This window comes from Bos javanicus, chromosome 17 (assembly GCF_032452875.1).
Source record: "Bos javanicus breed banteng chromosome 17, ARS-OSU_banteng_1.0, whole genome shotgun sequence".
NCBI lineage: Eukaryota > Metazoa > Chordata > Mammalia > Artiodactyla > Bovidae > Bos > Bos javanicus.
Window position 1 is genome coordinate 17,749,259 of NC_083884.1, and position 21,669 is coordinate 17,770,927.

The window sequence follows — 21,669 nt, forward strand, 5'->3', positions numbered from 1 at the left end:
TGATTAATTTCTAACACAGTATTGATTTTAAAATAAGTTCTACATATTAAGAAAGTACACCAGAATTGATTAAACATTTTTGTTCTTCAGAGCCTATTGCTTTTCTGGATCTAATCTAAAACATGAAAATAAAGCTCTGGTCACATGAATATCTAAAACCAAAATCCTTTTTAAAAAATCCAAGAGAGTACTACATACACCCTCATTGATTTCTAAAATACACTGGGTAATCTGACAGTTTCTCCATTATCAGGGTATTTATTTTTATGATGTAATACTGTTATCAATATAATGCTTTTTCAAAGGTAGGTATCATTGAAATATAAAAATAAATAATGATAAAGCTAATAACTGCAAAGAATCAGACACAACTTAGCAACCGAACAACAACAAAGCTAATAATGTCAATTTACATTTCACTTCACAAGTTTCAAAGTTATTTCTCATTTTCCTATTCCTATTTCAAAGCCATTTCCCATTCCCATTTTCAAATCTTCCTAAGAAAAATTTTAAAAGGTCCTTATTTTCATTTTATAGATAAACTATATCTTGTGATAAAAATAACTGAAATACATACAAAATCAGTTTATGATCACATATATTAAAATAATGTCATGTAGTATTATTTATAAAGTTCTTATTAACTAAAATAATTTAGAAAAATACCCTGAAATACTTTCAAATTCAGATCTTCTAATTAACTTGAATTCAAGAGTTTACAGTTTCTTTAATATATCCAGCTTACCCTAATTTTGGATGATTTGAACGGGAAAGAATCTGATGAGCTTCACTGGTGTAATTTTCACTGAAATATCTGAAAAGGTTTAAGAAAAATAACAAAATTAACATGCCATTCAAACTGAAGATACCCAGAAGCAATTTTAAAAGCTACTGTCAAAATGACAGTCCTATTGCCAAAAGTACCCCAATCTCCATCTCAAATCCTTTAGTGACTCTGAGATGCTTCTCAATCAAAACTTAATTCTGAGCCATCAGGCCTATCTAGTATAGGATATGGGTCCTTTGCTAGATTTTGAAGTATTTGACAAAAAAATGATCCAACAAGAGATTTTTTAAATCTATCTTAAGGAAAATCTAGAGTTCTGTCTGTTCCACATTTCTTATAAAATAGTCACTGTCTACCTCTTGGGACACTTCCTTTCACCTGAGTTCATTCCTTCTCTTGTGACTTAAGTCTGTACTGCTTAATGCCATTGTCAATGCAATCAGAAGAAAGTCAATAGCCTTCCTTTTGCTTAAAAACCAAACAAAAACAAAACCCTCCTTGATGAGTGGTATAACTAAAATACTGGCCATAAAACAGAAGTATTAGCAGATACAGAAGAGAAATATATAAAGGCTCATACATCCTGTTGGTGAGTACCAATGCAACCTCTTTTGAGTTCTTATAGACCAAACCTTATAGAGAAGTCAGAGCTAATTTTATATTTTCAACCATTTCTAGTACATCAATGGCCATCAAACAATATATCTGGATCTTGGTCATTTTTCAAATTAGTAGCTATTAGCTCTAAATAGAGTAAAAATATCTGCAAATTATTTAAAGATCTATCAGAATCCCTTACCACAGAACTGAATCAAATCCTATTAAATTATTTAAGTTTTAAGCTAAATTATCTTCTGAAAAGCGTTGAAAATCTTGATTTCTGAGGAAATGAGCCAAAAGCAAGGTTATTCAGCAAAAGTTAAGAAAGGAAACATCAGAAGAATGTGTATCTAACTGAACTCCAATTATCTGTGTAGTTTACAAGTACCAAGAAAAAAAGATGGACTTTAAAGGCTAAAAACAAAAGATCTACATGTTCTGAACAATAATAAAATTTTAAAATATTTTAGAATTTTCCCAAGTGAAAACAAACTGCATTTATTCTACTTAAATTCAAGTTTCTGTTTATCAAAGTGAAAAATTGGCAATCTCATTTTTTGTAATTATTATTATCATTATTTTTCAGACTTTTGTGCTTTATTTTTGAAAAGTAGACATATAGGTAACTTTCCTACTCATAAATTTAGGTATTACAGAAAATTAAATACTTTTGTTACTGGGAAAAAACCTGTAAATATCAAAGCCCTACTATATCTTCTATTTTCCTCCCAAATAGCCTTATCCATATTGATCTAGATATTTTTTCTCAATATTAACATAAATTAGCTCAGTTTGGGGAATAATTCTTTCACAGTAACAATTATATGAACTTTGTTATGGTTAGGGTTCTCACCCTAGGCATTTTATAAGCCTATAAATCACTACTTAAGGACAGGCCCAAACACTAAAATATCTCCATCTGCACATTCATATACATATTAATCTTCCAGGTTAATTTCTAAAATAGAGTTGGTTATCAATTCTGACTTTAGTTACATATTTTGAGATTTCACATATATGCCCAAGCATAAATATTAAAAGAAAAACAAGAGAGAATTCATATAGGCTCTGAAAGGTCAGGGATTTAGATCACTTGTCACAGATGGTGAAGAATAAGTGTGAAGAGACTTTATTTTCATCTTGTGTGCTTATATTTCCTAAAATGGAATCAGAGAGCCAAGAAGGAAGAGGCAAAAGGATAAAAAGAGTAGGAAAAGAGTACATACAATTCCTTAAACGGTATCAGAAAGGTAGGAAGAGAAAGAGGAAAAGTTGGTAAGTAAAGAAATCATACACACACACACACACACAGAAAAAGCATATGGCCAACATATTCAAATTTTTGCCAGCATATTAGTAAATACTAATAGCACAGCAGCTACTAAAATTCAGAGATAGTATGAAACAACCAGATTAATTCTTACTAAATCTTAACAAGATTGGAGATTACATGGAATTTCATTTAGAGAAGAAAAGAAAGTTTATTTTCACTTACACAAGATTGATTAATCCAAGAATGCCCATGCCTCTGAAGTCTGTTTTGGGATCGTCACCCTGGAAACCAATGTCAGCCCACTGCTTGGAGATTCTAGCCTTCAACTTTTTCGTGGGCATTAGTAGATTCCAAAGCTGTATAAACATGCTTCCATATTACAAACAATAGTGATGCTCTTAATTACCAAGACATTTTCCTTCTCGCAGCTGACATACTGGTAAACTGAATGCTTTCAATTAAACTACTTTTGTAGACAAATCACAGGCTCAACAAAGACTTTAGAGAACATTTCAGTTATCCTAAAAAATGTAGCACATTTATTCCAATGTAAAAGACTGATATAAAGAACGACAGATTTTGAAAAGGTAACAAATACACAGAAATCTGAAACAATAAGATGGCTTTACTTACTAAGTAATACATATACACTAGACTTGGTAAACTGCTTCCTTGAGAAGAACACAGTCCTAGGCACTTGGCCCTTCCCTCAAACACTATATTCTTAAGCAGGCTTTATTCTAATGGCGGGTGATTAGTCCCTAGTCAGAAGGAATACAAGTCTGAAATAGGGAGGGGATCATGGAGAAACAATACCAATAACATTATTTTTACAAATTTTCATAATTTTAAAAGAAAAAAGTATGACTTGTTTGTAAGTAAATATATTCCTCAAGACTAAGGATTTAAGAACAGCTATCAACTATTGGATAGCAACAAACTAATCAATGCAAACTAAAGTTAAAAAAAAAAAAAATCAGTCATTTTCCAAATTCAACACCACAAGTCATCAAACAAAACAGACTTACAAAAGTTGATAAGAAAGTTTGTGAAAACTTGCAAAACAGAAATACTTGCATTTTTTTTCCATTTCACTATCATTTCAGGCATTGTTGAGTAAAGGACTCCTAATGAAAGGAGTATCCTGTTACCTAGAATGAAATGTGAAGACTTTGTGACCTTACTGTAAGACAGGGTCAGGACTCTGGCCCTGAAGCTAATACAGTCATCAGACTGGGTTTTCTCTGGTCCCTCCTCTCATCACTAACACATGCATCTGCTCACCTTAGCGTCTCTCCGTGAGCTCAGCAAGCATTTGATTATGCCAAGAGTGAGGCCCACAACGATGCGGTGAGAGACAAGGTAAGACCGCTAATACTCAACACTTACTCTGTGTAAATATCAAATTTCTGGGTTTCACCCCTGGAGATTGTGATTTCATAGGCCAACGTGGAACTCTGGATTCCAAACATTAAAACACTGGTTACCTTTAGTGAAGGTGGCCCTTAGATTGCACTTAGAGGCATGGATCTCCTCAGCCCCTGACCCTGCTGAGTTTGTGTGAGGCCGGGTGATTCACTGCCAGCCACTGGCTCTTCACCTTTCGGTAAGTTTCATGATGAATCACCAAGATGAATATTCCCCTGACTAAAATGCTAGGACTTGGGTCTTACTCCTCTAAAGAGAAGATACAGTGTAGAGAGGGTCTGAGGTTACGGGAATAATGATGATGAGAAGGTTATAAAGAGCAGTGCAGCCTCAGTGAGTGCCAGGCACTAACTATGCTAACACCTGAAATATAGAAACTCAACCCGCAGCAAAAGTCCTTTGAGTAGTTTTATTATGCTCTGCCAAAATCAAGTTTTATTTTTAAAGTTCGGTGAAGTGCTTTCTGAAAACAAGGAAAAAGTGTTGTTTTTAGACTTGCCTCTCACTGTTACTTAGATACCCGCTTACTGGAATGACGTCTCTTTCCACAGCACTTTAGTTTATAACCAAACACCAGGTGCTCTGTGCTGTCTTCCCTAACTTTAAACATTAAAAAATACAATCAGAATAGGTGAAGTGGACGGGCAGGTGACTCATTTCTGTTTCAGACCTTCCCGAAGCAAATGACTTCATCTTCTCTAGGCCCCAGAATTAAACTCATCCCTCAAACAAAGGTACTAAAGCAGATGATTTGGAAAGCTTGCTCCAGGTCTAATCTCTCATTTTGGCACCACACCGGCCTTATATACTTCTACTCCAGAAATAATAGGAAGGTTCGAAGTAAATTTCTTTACTCCCTTAATTTTGAAATCTATTGTGGCAATATTCAGCACGTTTCATAAATCCCCAAAGATCTGACATAATGATCTGAAAAGGGACCTCCGTGTTCACAGTTTGAGAGGAAGCTGAAAAAATGCCTAATTTTTATAAGGAATTCTATAAAACTTAAGGGGGAAAAAAGTCTGAAGCTTGTGGACTCACTTCTCAGTTGAAAAGATCTCCCTTTTTAAGTTTATGATTTATTTCAGAATTAAAAAAAAATTTAAATTTGAATATCTTATTGATTCTTATCAGAAAATTACAAAAATAGTTAATGAAAAATCTTTCACCAGGATGATTACATTTTCTAAGAGGCAAAGAAATCAGATAGCTGTGTAAGCCTCTAGACATTGCACACAGGCCTTACTATCTTAAGCCTGATTTATTTTCCAGTGTCACTCAAAATACAAAATGCCAAAAACTTACCTTGATAAGCAGCTTTTCATGTTGCAGGTTATCAGAATCATACGGCTTTTTTCTCACACTTTCTACATCCAAATAGAGCTGTTTGTAACCAGATATCTGTAGTAAGCATGCCTTCATGCAGATTTTAAAACTGAAAATGATAAAAATTATCATTTTTTAAAAACATACCTTCCTACCACAATAAAGTAACACCTCCCATAGCTTGTGGTTCATATGTCTATTTAGAAAGCAATTTCTAGTTTTCAGTTGCATACAATAAGCATCAAGAGCCTCTGAAAACACAAAGCATTATACAAAGTATCACGTACGGTAAGATAGAACAAGGCCTAGAAAGAGAGCAAGCTGCATAGGAAAAGCAAACTCTGCAAACCGTAAAGTGTGCAAATCCTTCATTTGTTCACTTCTTTTCACATTTTCTCTGTGCAATCTCACACATTTCCCTATTTTTATTGCCCAATATTAACAGCAGACCTGGTTTTCCAAGGATGAAACAACACACATCGCCATGACAGGTTCTCCCAGTTCTCCCGAACACAACAGCTTATCTTCCCTGAAGAAGCATGCTCCTTCTCAACTCAGTCTCTCAATCTGTTCATGGAATCACTAAGCTAGTTCCCCAAGCTAGAATGCTCTGAGTTCTGACCCTCCTCTCCATCAAAAACACATCAAAAGGTCCCCGAGCCCTTATCCTTTCTGGCTCTGAAATGCCCTTTAAAGCCCCCATCATATATCTGTTTAACCTGGTATATTTATGGCTTCATCGTCTCTTGTCCAAATGACTCAGTTTCTTGTTTTGTCTTTATCCCTTCTACCAGCCTCCTATACCCTCAAATTTACCCTCCATCTTCCTAAAATACATATCTGATCATGCAGCTTGTTCGCTTAAAAAAAAAAAAACAAAAACAAAAAACAGAGGACAAATCCAAGTTTTTCAGTGTGACGTGTGAGCCTTCTTGTGTGTGTCTCTGACCTCGCACCCCACCCACTTCTCCAGCCTCTGCTCTGTGTCTATCCAACGCTCAGGCCGCAAAGGACTCCCTACCATTTCCAGATCCTCAAGGGCTCTGTGCCTTGTAGCCTCCTTCTCTGCATGAAATGTCCTCCCCAACCCACTCAATGAGGTACAGCTCAAACGTTCCCTCTTCTGTGGAATTATCGTCACAGTTCTCTCCTGTACCTTTCCCTGTTTCAGCCTAAACAAATGACTCCTTCCTCAATATCCACATAGAAAATACCAAATGAAGAAAAAATTGCTAAATATTTACTATCTCAATAAACTAGTGCTGAGAACACAAAACTGGAATAAGTCAAGTCCTTCTCTTACGGAACTCAGAATTCATTTGGGGAGGAGCAAGAGCAGATCAGTGACTATAGGACAATGGGTTAATTGTGTAACAGACGACCTTCCTGGAGGAGGGTGGAGGAACTGAATTTTGGAAGACAAAGAAGGACACAGGTGCTGAAGTCACATTTCAGTTTGGGAAAGTGATGGTAAGCTATTTCAGGGAAGGCAGACGTAAATTGACAATACTGCTGCACTGGGACCCAGTGAGTAAGGGAGTGACGCTGCTCAGTCACGCCTGACTCTTTGCCACCCCATGGACTGTAGCCTACCAGACTCCTCCGTCCATGGGATTTTCCAGGCAAGAGTACTGGAGTGGGCTGCCATTTCCTCCTCCAGGAGATCTTCCCCACCCAGAGATGGAACCCGGGTCTCCCACATTGAAGGCAGACACTTTACCGTCTAAGCCACCAGGGAAGTCCTGGGACCCAGAGATACAGGTTTCAGATCTCCTACTACTCACCTCTCCCGACCTCACTTCCTCATTGAGTGAAGTGTAAGGACTGAATTGGATGATTTTCACAAACCTTTCACCTCTCATGTTTCACAACTTTGTGTGATCTTTAACCTCACAGGATGTAAGCACACGATAAATGAGAATACTGTAAAAACACACACCTGGCATCCTTCTCAGGGTTAATATTCTTTTCCTTCATTATATCTTCTACACATCTGTCCACTTCACTCTGAACAACAAGTGTAGCTTTCTGTAAAACCTATTTGTGTGAAAGAAAGCTGTATGAGAAAAATCTCTTATAGCTGGGGAAAACAAGGAGCATTTTCAAAAGGGCAATTGTGCTTTTTATTACTGAATTCTAAAAAGTTCTTTACTGGATATAAGTCCTTAATCAGATATATGTGCTGTCAATGTTTTCTGTGTGGCTTGCCAATTCATTTCTTAAAGGCGTTTTTGATAAGTAGTTTTTATTCTGATGAAGTCTAATTTTTTGATTTTTTTCTTAAATGGTAATGCTATTTCTTCTCTAAAAGAAACTTCTGCTTAACCCATGGTAGAAGATGTATATTCTCCTATGGTTTCTTTGAGAAGGCTTAACATTTTAAATATAGGTCTAAAGTCCATATCAAATTAATTTTCACAAGAAGAGAGTGATAGGAGCCTCCCCACCCCTGACCCTCCCAATTTGGTTCCAGTTGTTCCTGCACTTTACTGGTTTTCCAATACTTTCCTGATCTCACTGAATTGCTTTAGTATTCTTTTTAAAAGTTACATATGGCCTATTTCTGTTGTCTCACCTGTTATATTTATCTCTTTGCCTAGAAAGTCTTGGAAGTCAGACAGTATATGTCCTTTAACTTTGTTCTTTGAGAAGACTATTTGGGCTATACCAGGTCCCTTAAAACTCTGTATCAACTTTAAATGAGCTTGTCACTCCCTTCAAAAATAACTTGCTGGGATTTTGACTGGAATTGCATTGAATCCACAGGTCAGTTTGGGGATTGGCATCATAACAATATTGACTCTTCTAATTGATGAATACAGTATATCTTTCCATTTTAAGTTTTCTCAGGAAAAGGAGTTGTAATGTGGAAGTCTTACACAGGTTTCATTAAATTTATCCCTGAGTATATGCTACTGTAAGTGGAATTATTCTCTTTTTTGTTTCTAAGAAGTTTATGTTAACATACAGAAACATACTATGTCCTAGGACATTGCTAAATTCATTTACTAATAATGCCAGTAATTTTTAGATTTCTTAGGATTTTCTATACTCATAAACTATGCCATCTGTTAATAAAGACAGTTTATTTCTTTTCACTCATTATGTCTTAGATTTATTTTCTTTGCCTTACTGCACTGCTTAGGTCTTCCAGCAAATGCTGGATAAAAGGAGAGTAAACATCCTCATTTTTTCCCAACTGAACGTGCAGAGCATTCAATATTTCAGTGTTGCATACCATGCCAGCCTTTAATATGACGATAAAGTTCCTTTTATTCCTAGTTAGTTGACTGTTTTTGATCATGAATGGGTATTAAGTTCTGTCAAAACAGTTTTTTTAATATCTACTGAAATGACCATATTTTTCTGATTTACTTTGTTAATGTGGCAAGTTACATTCACTGACTTTGAAAACATTATTATTTTTATATATTACTGCTTCCATATTAACATCTCTAGTCTTAAAACAACCATGTGGATATTAATACCTTCCTTTTACAATGAGTAACTTGCACAAAGTCAAAGGAAGTGACAGAATCTGAACTTAGACTTTTTTCATAGAAATAAAAAAGTAGAGCAAGTTAATGGAAATATCACAAAATCAGAAGTCAATTTTACTCTACAAAGTATGGGTAAATGAAGTAAACAAATGAGATACAACACACACCATAAATTGTATGTCTAAACTGATGAGACTTCGCCCATTAGCTTATTGACAAGTTACGCTGGATTTAAAACTTCAAGAAAACAAAGCTCCTGTGATTTAATTTAAGCACCCACTTGTTGACCATTTCTTTTTAGTATGCTCTTGAAAACACAATTAGCAATTTTCAAATAATAAAATCATAAGAATACAATTTTAATGTGTAGTTCTCTAGTGAACTTTAGTAGCCAGTAAAGGAGATAAAAGATAATGAACATCTTATTTTCTTTAAACTTGCAACTACTACCTTAAAGCCTCCAGACACTTCACCTCAGCCCACCTTACCTCTTACATCTCCAGATGCCTGTTTATAATTACATTAGATTTTGTTTTTTACTTACTGTTTCGTATCCCAAAGACCCTGATGGAATGTTGAACATATAGCAATCACTCAAATCTTTGCTCAAGGACTTGACTAAGGCTCTAGAGTTCTTAAAAAGTAACATCTTATATACAGTCTCACTTAATTCGGGCATAATTTTACAACACATGAAATCCCACTAGCAAATTCCATGACTGAAAATGTTAAAATCAATTTTAGTAATAATAGTTACAGAGACAGATCTGTGAAATAGAGTTCCCAGTTCCAGAATCTCTCCAGATGTTCATCTACAATTTATGATGTTATTACTTCATAAAATTGTGTTCCAAGTTATTAAAGGAACTATATGGGTAGATAGGTATAAACAAATTTTTAGAATCAGCAATTTGGTAACACTCTAGATCCCTACAGTCTTATTAAAGAAGGAGAGAAAAAGATTCTGAACAAAATAAGATTCTGTAAGATTCTGAACAAAAAGGTAGGACTCTGCACTGCTCCCCACAATATTCATTCATGTATGAGTTATACTGACCATTTATAAATAAAAGACTATATCAGTAAAGCACCTATTTTATAGGTCACTCTCCAGAACTTAACTGATAAGTTTGCAACATTCAACAGTGTCCATTTTCTTTCTGGCATGAATCAGGTACTCATATCAGTATCATTAGACACTAGTAGAAAGTCAACATTGTTTGACCCTAAACTCTAGATCCACACTGTACATCACGACCAAATACAAACATATATGAATATCTAAAAAAGTTAGAGACGTATAGTGACAGTGAAGTTGCTCAGTCGTGTCTGACTCTGCGACCCCATGGACTGTAACACACCAGGCTTCCCTGTCCATCACCAACTCCTGAAGCTTACTCAAACTCATGTCCATTGAATCGGTGATGGCATCCAACCATCTCATCCTCTGTCATCCTCTTGTCCTCCCACCTTCAAACTTTCGCAGCATCAGGATCTTTTCAAATGAGTCAGTTCTTCACATCAGGTGGCCAAAGTATTGGAGCTTCAGCTTCAGTATCAGTCCTTCCAATGAACACCCAGGACTGATTTCCTTCAGGATTGACTGGTTGGATCTCCTTGCAGTCCAAGGGACTCTCAAGAGTCTTCTCCAACACCACAATTCAAAAGCATCAATTCTTCAGTGCTCAGCTTTCTTTATAGTCCAACTCTAACATCCATACATGACTACTGGAAAAACCATAGCTTTGACTAGAAGAACCTTTGTTGGCAAAATAATGTCTCTGCTTTCTAATATGCTGTCTAGGTTCATCATAGCTTTTCTTCCAAGGAGCAAGCATCTTTTAATTTCATGGCTGTGGTCACCATCTGCAGTGATTTTGGAGCCCCAAAAAATAGTCTCCCACTGTTTCCACTGTTTCCCCATCTATTTGCCATGAAGTGATAGAACCAGATGCCATGATCTTAGTTTTCTGAATGTTGAGTTTTAAGCCAACTTTTCACTCTCCTCTTTCACTTTCATCAAGAGGCTATTTAATTCTTCTTCGCTTTCAGCCATAAGGGTGATATCATCTGCATATCTGAGGTTATTGGTATTTCTCCAGGCAATCTTGATTCCAGCTTGTGCTTCCTCCAGCCCTGCATTTCGCATGATATACTCTGCACATAAGTTAAATAAGCAGAGTGACAATATACAGCCTTGACATACTCCTTTCCCGATATGGAACCAATCTATTGTTCCATGTCCAGTTCTAACTGTTGCTTCTTGACCTGCATATAGATTTCTTAGGAGGCAGGTCAGGTGGTCTCGTATTCCCATCTCTTTCAGAATTTTCCACAGTTTGTTGTGATCCACTTACAAATTGCCAACATCTGCTGGATCATGGAAAAAGCAAGAGAGTTCCAGAAAAACATCTATTTCTGCTTTATTGACTATGCCAAAGCCTTTGACTGTGTGGATCACAATAAACTGTGGAAAATTCTGAAAGAGATGGGAATACCAGACCACCTGATCTGCCTCTTGAGAAATTTGTATGCAGGTCAGGAAGCAACAGTTAGAACTGGACATGGAACAACAGACTCGTTCCAAATAGGAAAAGGAGTTCGTCAAGGCTGTATATTGTCATCCTGTTTATTTAACTTATATGCAGAGTACATCATGAGAAACGCTGGACTGGAAGAAACACAAACTGGAATCAAGATTGCTGGGAGAAATATCAATAACCTGAGGTATGCAGATGACACCACCCTTATGGCAGAAAGTGAGGAGGAACTCAAAAGCCTCTTGATGAAAGTGAAAGTGGAGAGTGAAAAGTTGGCTTAAAGCTCAACACTCAGAAAACGAAGATCATGGCATCCAGTCCCACCACTTCATGGGAAACAGATGGGGAAACAGTGGAAACAGTGTCAGACTTTATTTTTCTGGGCTCCAAAATCACTGCAGATGGTGACTGCAGCCATGAAATTAAAAGATGCTTACTCCTTGGAAGGAAAGTTATGACCAACCTAGATGGCATATTCAAAAGCAGAGACATTATTTTGCCAACTAAGGTCCGTCTAGTCAAGGCTATGGTTCTTCCTGTGGTCATGTATGGATGTGAGAGTTGGACTGTGAAGAAGGCTGAGCGCCGAAGAATTGATGCTTTTGAACTGTGTGGTGTTGGAGAAGACTCTTGAGAGTCCCTTGGACTGCAAGGAGATCCAACCGGTCCATTCTGAAGGAGATCAGCCCTGGGATTTCTTTGGAAGGAATGATGTTGAAGCTGAAACTCCAGTACTTTGGCCACCTCATGCAAAGAGTTGACTCATTGGAAAAGACTCTGATGCTGGGAGGGATTGAGGGCAGGAGGAGAAGGGGACGACAAAGGATGAGATGGCTGGATGGCATCACTGACTCGATGGACGTGAGTCTCAGTGAACTCCGGGAGTTGGTGATGGACAGGGAGGCCTGGCGTGCTGCGATTCACGGGGTTGCAAAGAGTCGGACACGACTGAGCAACTGATCTGATCTGATCTGATCTGATGTTACTCAAACAAGAATCTAGATGACCCACACTCTACCTCTGCCACACCAACTAATCTATATACAGAGGAAAAAAACTGTGAACTACCCTAGGGAAGTATAGCATGTGTTAGACTGAATAATCGGCCCCTATTTTTCATTCCCATGTAACTGAATTATATACCCACATGTCTAACATGGGTTTATGGTGAGCAGAATGTATTTCTCCATCCCTTGACTTGGGCTTGGCCATGTAACTTATTCTAGGCATGTTAATGACACATGACACAAGAAAACTTAAAATATATTTGTGTGGTTGGAGCTCCAATGATTTACTATGAATCAATGTGGATTCTTTTCAATCTGGATCCCAGAATGAGATAACTGGAACAGACCTGAACTTGGCACCAGCTTGAGGAAGAGCCTGTCCAGTCGGCCCACAGATATATGAATAAGAAATAACTAACTTTGGTATATGTCACTGAGATTTTATAAGTCTGTTACACAGAAGACTCTTACAAGAGTCCCTTGGAATGCAAGGAGATCAAGGCAGTTAATCCTAAAGGAAATCAACCCTGAATACTCATTGGAAGGACTGATGCTGAAGTTCATATACTTTGGCCACCTGATGCGAAGAGCCAACTCACTGGAAAATACTCTGATGCTGGGAAAGAGTGAAGACAAAATGAGAAGTGGGTGGCAGAGGATGATGGTTGGATAGCATCACTGACTTGATGGACATGAATTTGAGCAAACTGTGGAGATAGTGGAAGACTGAGGAGCCTGGTGTGCTACAGTCCATGAGGTCACAAAGAGCTGGACACAACTTAGAGACTAAACCACAGCAATACAGCAGTAGCTGACTAATCGATAGCATGAGTAATAAAAAGTGGCTTATTTTGGATCAAAAGGTTTTCTATTGAAAACCCAAATAACTATCCAAACCTATCCTAAGGACACAATCTATGAGAAGGCTTTCCCCCTAAACACTTTGCTTTCCCACAAGTTATCAAGTTTTGAGGTAAAATAAACAAGCAAAACCTCAAAACAGAACAAATTATTCAAATACTTCTTTGTGACAAGTATTGTACGCTCCCCCCCTCCTCACACACACAAAGAGAAAAAAGTGTTTTAAAAAATAGAATACTACTTCTTAAGTGGGAAAACTTCACACAATACTCTTTACAGCAAAGACTCTTCTAGTAGCACACTAAAAATAATTAACTCTAAAACTAAGACATTCTTTTAAAGAAAAAGTATCTCCAAGTTAATTTTCTAGAATTATTACCTTGATATGATCCTACCTTATTCTTGGAGTATGTCAAGGAATTTTCTGAAAAGAAGCAAAAGAATATTATTACTTACTGTTTGTGAATTACTCTATAAACAAATATTATAAATACTGAGAAAATAACAAATTATTTTAATAGCTCTAGATGATACAATAATTTTTACATTTTTTTTCTTATCAAGAGGTACTTATCAAGAGGTACTTTATTACTTACTGTTTGTGAATTACTCTATAAACAAATATTATAAATACTGAGAAAATAACAAATTATTTTAATAGCTCTAGATGATACAATAATTTTTACATTTTTTTTCTTATCAAGAGGTACTACTCTCTTCAGAGTAGTCAAAAGGGCAACTCTTAAGATCAAGCAAGAATTTAAGTCAGTCAGAAATTTGTGAAAAATCTTAGGAAGTAATTAAACTTCAGTTATCCAGATGCCCTGAGGTTCCCTCCCTGACCGTCTGCCATTCTTTGCCTGTTGTCTTGGCTACCAACACCCACTGCTCACATCTAACAGGGGTGGATTTCTTAGTTGAAGCGCACTTGTTCAACACAAAAGAGGTTTTGGTTAAGTCATGATTTTCCCATTTAACACCGTGAGCATGAAGTGCAGTGCATCCCTGGTCTGCCTTACTCTGGTCAAGGAGAAATGACCTCAGTCACACTTCTCACTCATCTGTGTTCTAATTTAAAGTAATATTTTCAATTTAGCATGGAAAGCTGATCAATTTTAGAAGGTTAAAGAGCAGCACTGTTCAACAGAAATAATGCAAGCCCAAATGTGAACCATGTATGTTCACATTTAACATTTACATCTTAACATTTTCTAGTAGCCATATGAGAGTAACAGACACTAATAAAAGTAACATTAATATATTTTAACCCAAAGATCCAAAATATTATCACTTCAACATACAATGAATATAAACAATTATTAGTGAGACACCTTTACATTCTTTGTTCACACAGTCTTTGAAATCCAGCATATATTTCATACCTCTGCACATCTCAATTCAAACCAATCACATTTCAAGTGTTCAACAGCCACATGTGGCTATTGGCTACACAGTATGACAGAGCAGATTTCCAGTCTAATGATCTTTCTCAGGGATTACCAGATTGTTCTTTCATGAACTGCATTGAGAAATTAAGACTGAAGGATGCTGAATGTAAAAATGGATCCCCTTTACTTAAGTGAAAATTTCAAAGGGGTGATAGCAGTAGAGAGATTTTTTTTTTTCTAGAAAGTAGGTTGCAAGTATAATCTAAAATTCACTGATGAATTAAATAATTGTTTCTTTTTCCATAAAATCAGTTTTAGAGTGAGAAGGATTCAAAGATCATGAAACAGATTAAGTGATTTGATCACGATATGCAAGAGCATCTGTCACAATCAGTACTGAGAAAAACAGAATCTTGTTCATTTTTAATCATTCTTTTTTGAAAAACATTACCTATCCTGTGCGTCCTTTGTGCACCTACATAGGTATCAAAAATTCGCTGCAATTCACATTTTCCAGTCATCTGTCGTAAGAGCCATTTCATCCAAAATCGAAAAAAGTGCCCATAGAAGAACTCCCACAAAGCAATAAACATTTTTTTTCCCTGCAGAAGGAAATATATGACAGGTTTAATGACCCTAAATTGGATTTTTTTAAAGGGAAAAATTAGTTTATCCAACTCATTGAATCCCAAATTACATTGTTAATCCATCATGTCTGTTTTATAGTAGTGTTAGGCATCTAAGAAAACAATGGCAGGTGTAATATACGCCATTTATATTAATTAAATGATGCTGGTCAAAAGGTCTATTTACCTCTTCTAAACAACTGTAAAAATAAAACTATTTACCTAGATTCAAGCTCTCGGTTCACTATTTAATTTCTTATTCTTTGAGAATAGGGATCAACAGGCCAAGAACGAAAGAATCCCAGCTAAGCAACGATTAAATCAAATACAGTATACATGAGAATTGTTTGTATAAGGAACAACTCTTCTTAACCCCGTGGATAACCCAGTTACATGTGTCCCAGTCAGGTGATCCCAGCAAACAAAAACACTACATATAGCTTACAAATTGAAGTACAAAGTTGAACACGGAGTAGATCACACCCTGGCTAATTGCTGATTTTCCATTCAACAGGTGAAGGGCAGAAATACTAAAAAGAGTGATAAACTACACCCTCGATAAAACTTAATCTTTATGCCCTAAGAAAAAAAATCTTCGGTTCTTAACATGGAGCGGGGTGGGGGAAATGCAAGTCAGGAGGAGTTACTTAAAAACTAAAGAAAAAGCTCATCTCCGTCCTGGCTTAAATATTCCCACCGATACATAGTCTCCCGAGGGATTGTCAAATTCGAAATCCCCTCAAGTCAGCGCAGAATCTGTGCAATCAGAGACGGGCTGAACTGTGACTTTAAAAAGAATCCATCTGGTCCGCGCTCATCAGAACAAAAGAAGCCGAACTGCCAAGCAGAGGGAACGCCAGCCTCGAGGCGCCAGAGCTCCCCAGCCCTTGGGGTGTCGCTGCGCCGCCGAGCCCCCCTCCCGGAGTCTGGCCGAATCCAGCTCGCGCCCTTCCCGCGAGTGGGAGGGAACGGCTCGCACAAAGCCCCGCCGGCCCGGACGCCCAGTGGACTTTCCGCAGGGCGCCACGGGGCTCGCGCGCCTCCAGCGAAGCCGCACCCAAGCAGCACCGGGCGAGAGGAAAACAAACAGCAGCCACCTCAAGGGAGCGGAAGAACTAGGAGGAGCTGGAGCTGCCTCGGTTTCCCCAACTGCAAACTGCCGGCAACGGAAACGACGCTACTAGCCGTGCGCTCCCTGCAAGCACCGCGACCCGGAAGTCGGGGAGCGAGACGGTGGGAACGCCTTCCCCGGGACACTGCTCGTCCCCGCCCCGCCCCACCGGCTTCTCCGATTGGCCCGAAATCCACCAATCGCGACCTCTGAAAGAATGACGCGCCGAGGGGCCCCGTCGCGCGTGCTCGGAGGCTGGAGACGCGCGACAGTTGCCCTGACAACGGCTACCTCGCGGCGTGTCCGGCGTCAAAGATAGGTCTTTGTCGGAGGGGCTCTGAAGATTTCGCTCTCCTTCAACTTCAGGTCAGTTGCGCACTGGAGAAGCGATGTGCTTTGTGTGACTTTCATAGCGCCAAGGTTACAAAAGCACTTTCACCTACATTTAGTCTTAACTCTGTGAAGTAATTAGCACTTTATGGATGAGGAAACGGAATTTATGTTGAATGACTTGCCCACGGCCACTAGCAGGAAGATAAGGAGAGCCCTGTATGCTGAGTAAAGAAATTTAGACCTTGTCCTTTCATAATATATATCTAATCGTCAATTAATAGGACATTTATCCCGTAACTGGTGTTTGTTTTTTCTTGAAAAAGTAATTTATGTACATGATTTTTTTTTTTAAACCCAACCTCAGACAATGTATTCATTAAGTCAAGTAATCTGTTGATTGGCTGTTATGCACCAGGCAGTGTTCCAAAAGGGAGTCATACACCAAATAAATGCAAATATTTAGTATGTCAGGTGGTACTAAAGTAAAAGGGTATTAGGGAAAGGAAGGAGTGTATTTACATACAGTATAGTCAGGGCAGTCTCCGTGTTACAGTGCCACTTGAGTAGTGATCTGAGTGAAGTAAGACAGGGAGAGAATCTGGAGGAAGAGTATTCTAGACACTAGAATAGCAAATGCGAAGGGCTTGAATCAGGAGCATACTTTGTAAGTTGGAGGACTAGCAAAAGGACAGTATGGTTGGAGAAGAAAGACCAGGGGGAGAGTAAAATATAAGTACAAAGGACAACCTATATTGAAAAATGACTTTTACTCACCCATGCACAACTCCTGGCCCCTCAACCCCTTGCTCAAAAGCAACCAGTATTAGTTTTTTATACTTTCAGGGGTATTCTATGAAAATGTGTGTGTGTGTGTATACATATATATATATATAGAGAGAGAGAGAGAGAGAGAGAGACAGGTATATGTAATATTCCCTCCCTCCATCTCATTGTTAACACAGATTGAAGCAGCGGTACACACTCTTCCACACCTCAACCACATTTTTCAAAAAGGCGCTAATTGTAAAACAGTAGACATGTGAAGGGTGCGTAAGTCTTCATCCCTGACCCATAGAAGCAACCAACTTGGCAATGAAATCTGGACGTATACTATAATGATAAAACATAGACTCAGATCTTGAAAGGAACTTAAAGATCATCTCAATGAATATTTTTTTATTGTACATAAAAAATATTCAAAAGGCAAAGTTACACAGCCAGTCTGGCAAATTTAAGATCTAGAAACAAACTTCTATTTTAGGGGTCTAGTATTACATAATACCTTCATATAATAGAGAGTGAGATAATTCTGTAGTACAATTATGTAATTCTTTTACCTTTTCAAGGTGCTACACTGAGTGGGGGAGGGGCAAGAAAGGAACTGTTCTTATTGTCTCCATGCTGCCTGTTAGCCCATGTCTATCCAGGTTTTTCTCCGGGAGAGGAGAATGCTCACCCGTTTGGTCAGAACTCAGGAAGTTGATTGAACTGATTTATTGGAAGTAGGATCACTGTCCATTATAACGCCTTGTGCATATGATTTCCTTGTCTGCCACAAATTCATTTGCTTGTAAGAAGGCAATGGCAACCCACTCCAGTACTCTTGCTTGGAAAATCCCATGGATGGAGGAGCCTGGTGGGCTGCAGTCCATGGGGTCTTGAAGAGTCAGACACGACTGAGCGACTTCACTTTCACTTTTCACTTTCATGCATTGGAGAAGGCAATGGCAACCCACTCCAGTGTTCTTGCCTGGAGAATCCCAGGGACGGCGGAGCCTGGTGGGCTGCCGTCTATGGGGTCGCACAGAGCCGGACACGACTGAAGTGATTTAGCAGCAGCAGCAGCAGCAGCAGATACATTGGAGAAGGCAATGGCACCCCACTCCAGTACTCTTGCCTGGAAAATCCCATGGATGGAGGAGCCTGGTGGGCTGCAGTCCATGGGGTCTTGAAGAGTCGGACACGACTGAGTGACTTCATTTTCACTTTTCACTTTCATGCATTGGAGAAGGAAATAGCAACCCACTCCAGTGTTCTTGCCTGGAGAATCCCAGGGACGGCAGAGCCTGGTGGGCTGCCATCTGTGGGGTCGCACAGAGTCAGACACGACTGAAGTGACTTAGCAGCAGCAGCAGATACATTAAACCAGTCCTGTGCCTCAAGGAAGACTGGCTTTCTCTCTCTCCTATTCTATTTGGCTTTCTTTTTCTATGTGGCTGGTAAATGATGGTTAAATCCTAAGATTAGAATTCTGTCTTCAAAAAGATAGGACCTACTTAGGTCTCTGAACTAACTTCTAAATTTCGACCAGGTCTTACTAGATATGCCTACATGGAAAACAAAGGCTATAGTGTAATGGAGTTTGGTTGTATTTCTGAGTAGTACTGAGGAATCTCTGCTTTCTTGGATTCTCAGACTAAACAGCCAAGGCACTGTTGATTTAGAAGCTGCTTAATGGGAAGAGTTGTTTGGTATGACTGTTAATCAACAATTTGTTATGGTGTTCAGTTTGATTCATGTGCATCCGTGTGTCTAAATCACTTCAGTCGTGTCCCACTCTTTGCAACCCTATGGACTGCAACCCTCCAGCCTCCTCTGTCCATGGGATTCTCCAGGCAAGAACACTGGAGTGGGTTGCCATGCCCTCCTCCAGGGAATCTTCCTGACTCAGGGATTGAACACGCGTCTCTTATGTTTCCTGCATTGGCAGGTGGGTTCTTTACCACTAGCGCCACCAGGGAAGCCCCCCATCCATAGATGACACAAATAAAACATCAAGTCTTTTGAAGTGTGTGAACTCTGGAATGCAGCAAGTTTATACTGAGAAGGAAAACTATATTCTCCTTCCACTAACAGTGAAATGGATTACTTCCTTAGACGCATTAAAAATGTTAAGGACAATCAACAGATGAATGGATAAAGAAGTTGTGGTACATATACACAATGGAATGTTACTCAGCCATAAAAAGGAATGAATTTGAGTTAATTGTAATGAGGTGGATGAACCTAGAGCCTGTTATTCAGGGTGAAGTAAGTCAGAAAAACAAATTTTGTATATTAAAGCCTATATAGAGAATCTAGAAAAACAGTACTGATGAACCTATTTACAGGGAAGGAATGGAGACACAGACACAAAAAATGGACTCGGGACACAGCAGGGAAAGGAGAGGGTGGGACGAACTGAGAAAGTAGCATTGACATATATACACTACCATGTATAAAATAGACAGCTAGAGGGAAGGTGCTGTATAACACAGGGGGCCCAGCCTGGTGCTCTGTGATGACCTAGAGGGGTGGGATGGGGGCTCAAGAGGGAAGGGATACATATATATACACACACATAGTTATGACTCATATGTGATGTTGTACAGCAGAAACTAGCACAACACTGTAAAGCAGCTGAAAGTGAAAGTGAAAGTGAAGTCGCTCAGTCGTGTCCAACTCTTTGCGACCCCATGGACTGTAGCCCACCAGGCTCCTCCGTTCATGGGATTCTCCAGGCAAGAATACTGGAGTGGGTTGCCATATCCTCCAATAAAAATTTTTTTTAAAATGTTATGTTCAGTGACAACCCTGATTGGTTTTATGCTGATTTGTGTTGCACTTCCCTGAAACTATGTTAGACACTGTGCTTAGGGGACCCCTGTGTGTGGATTCCCCATATAATTCTTTTAATGGAAGCCCAAGGCAATACACAGAATTACAAGGTAAATGTGTACAGCTTCTAGTAATGGGCTTTACCAATGAAAAGAAAATGTAAGCTATGCAGAATTAAGGTAGTGGGCTGGGGTAAAGATAGTAACCAGAACAAAGCAAATAAACACTGAATTGGGTAGAACTATTTATTTGATCCAAAAAAACCCCAAAATAAAACAAAACAAAAACCAAACAAACAGAGGGTGAGAATGAGGGGGAGTAAAGAAGCAAGAATTTTGACAGGGACCCTACAGAGAGTTTGGTGGCACATTAACAATGATTGGGAGCAGGGAAACCTACTCTAGCTCCTGTGTCCACCTCACCTAAGTTAACCTAAGTCTGTTCCAGTTATCCCAGCCTAGATGAGTTTAGGGCTAAGGATGCTGAAGATAAGAGGGAAATAAGGTGTGTTTAGCACAGAGAAGTTATTTTATTTCATCTATTAGGATTGTGGGGGGAAAGCACAACTAACTTGAGGGTCAGGAAGTCTTCAGTTGACCCCTGGTAGGAGGTCCAAGATTGTATGATACAGTTGATGTTGAGTGGCAGAGGATAGTGGAAAATCTTTGGGGGATCATCTAACTGAGGTGCAAAATGTATTGTATTATCATCAGGAGAATGGAAGGACAATATTAAGGTACGAAATCGAAATTTGGGACAAATGAAAATGTTATGGTGTGTGCGCACATGCTCAGTCACATCAGTTGTTTCTGACTCTTTGCAACCCCATGGACTGTAGCCCGCCGGGCTCCTCTGTCCATGGGATTCTCCAGGCAAGAATACTGGAGTGGGTTGCCATGCCCTCCTCCAGGGGATCTTCCTGACCCAGGGATTGAACCCATGTCTCTTATGTCTTCTGCATTGGCAGGTTCTTTACCACTAGCCCCACCTGGGAAGCCCAAGTGTTACGGTAGGCAGCACCAGAATCACAGTGAGGCTGAAGCTGGAGAAATAAAGTAGGAACTATCCAGTGCTTGCCATTGCCCGAATCTCTAATTAGAGTAGGTGTGATGAAGTGCCTTGTCACTACTAGCTTAAAGCCATTTCTGTCTTTTAAGAGACAGAAATTTGCCCTTTTATGTGTTTTCAATTAAACATACAAAAGGAAAGCCCCGAGGACTGCTCAGACCTCCGTTTGTAGTTAATACCAGGCAGTGTCAGGTTCAGGAAAGACATAGGAAATCTCATCTCTC

General features: G+C 38.8%; 2 protein-coding genes across 3 annotated transcripts in view; one reads left to right on the forward strand and one right to left on the reverse strand.

The window, feature by feature from the left end:
- The window catches only part of ELMOD2 (ELMO domain containing 2), a 29,425-nt gene extending 12,905 nt beyond the window's left edge, over positions 1–16,520 (reverse strand). Inside the window, exons 1-7 of one of the 2 annotated variants that reach the window (XM_061384137.1) lie at positions 16,434–16,520; positions 15,162–15,312; positions 13,718–13,746; positions 7,354–7,451; positions 5,394–5,523; positions 2,883–3,016; positions 746–814 (exon numbers count right to left, since the gene is read on the reverse strand). In XM_061384137.1, the coding sequence (XP_061240121.1) occupies positions 746–814; positions 2,883–3,016; positions 5,394–5,523; positions 7,354–7,451; positions 13,718–13,746; positions 15,162–15,303 (602 nt within the window). In that variant the 5' untranslated portion in view covers positions 15,304–15,312; positions 16,434–16,520. Of the gene's footprint in view, positions 1–745; positions 815–2,882; positions 3,017–5,393; positions 5,524–7,353; positions 7,452–13,717; positions 13,747–15,161; positions 15,313–15,781; positions 15,849–16,433 lie in introns of those variants that run through there. The other variant, XM_061384136.1, reaches the window with a different exon arrangement.
- A 212-nt stretch (positions 16,521–16,732) lies between these two features.
- Positions 16,733–21,669, forward strand: part of MGAT4D (MGAT4 family member D) — a 62,973-nt gene continuing 58,036 nt past the window's right edge. Inside the window, exon 1 of the mRNA XM_061384135.1 lies at positions 16,733–16,813. The gene's annotated coding sequence lies outside the window, so the exon portion shown is untranslated. The remainder of the gene's footprint in view (positions 16,814–21,669) is intronic.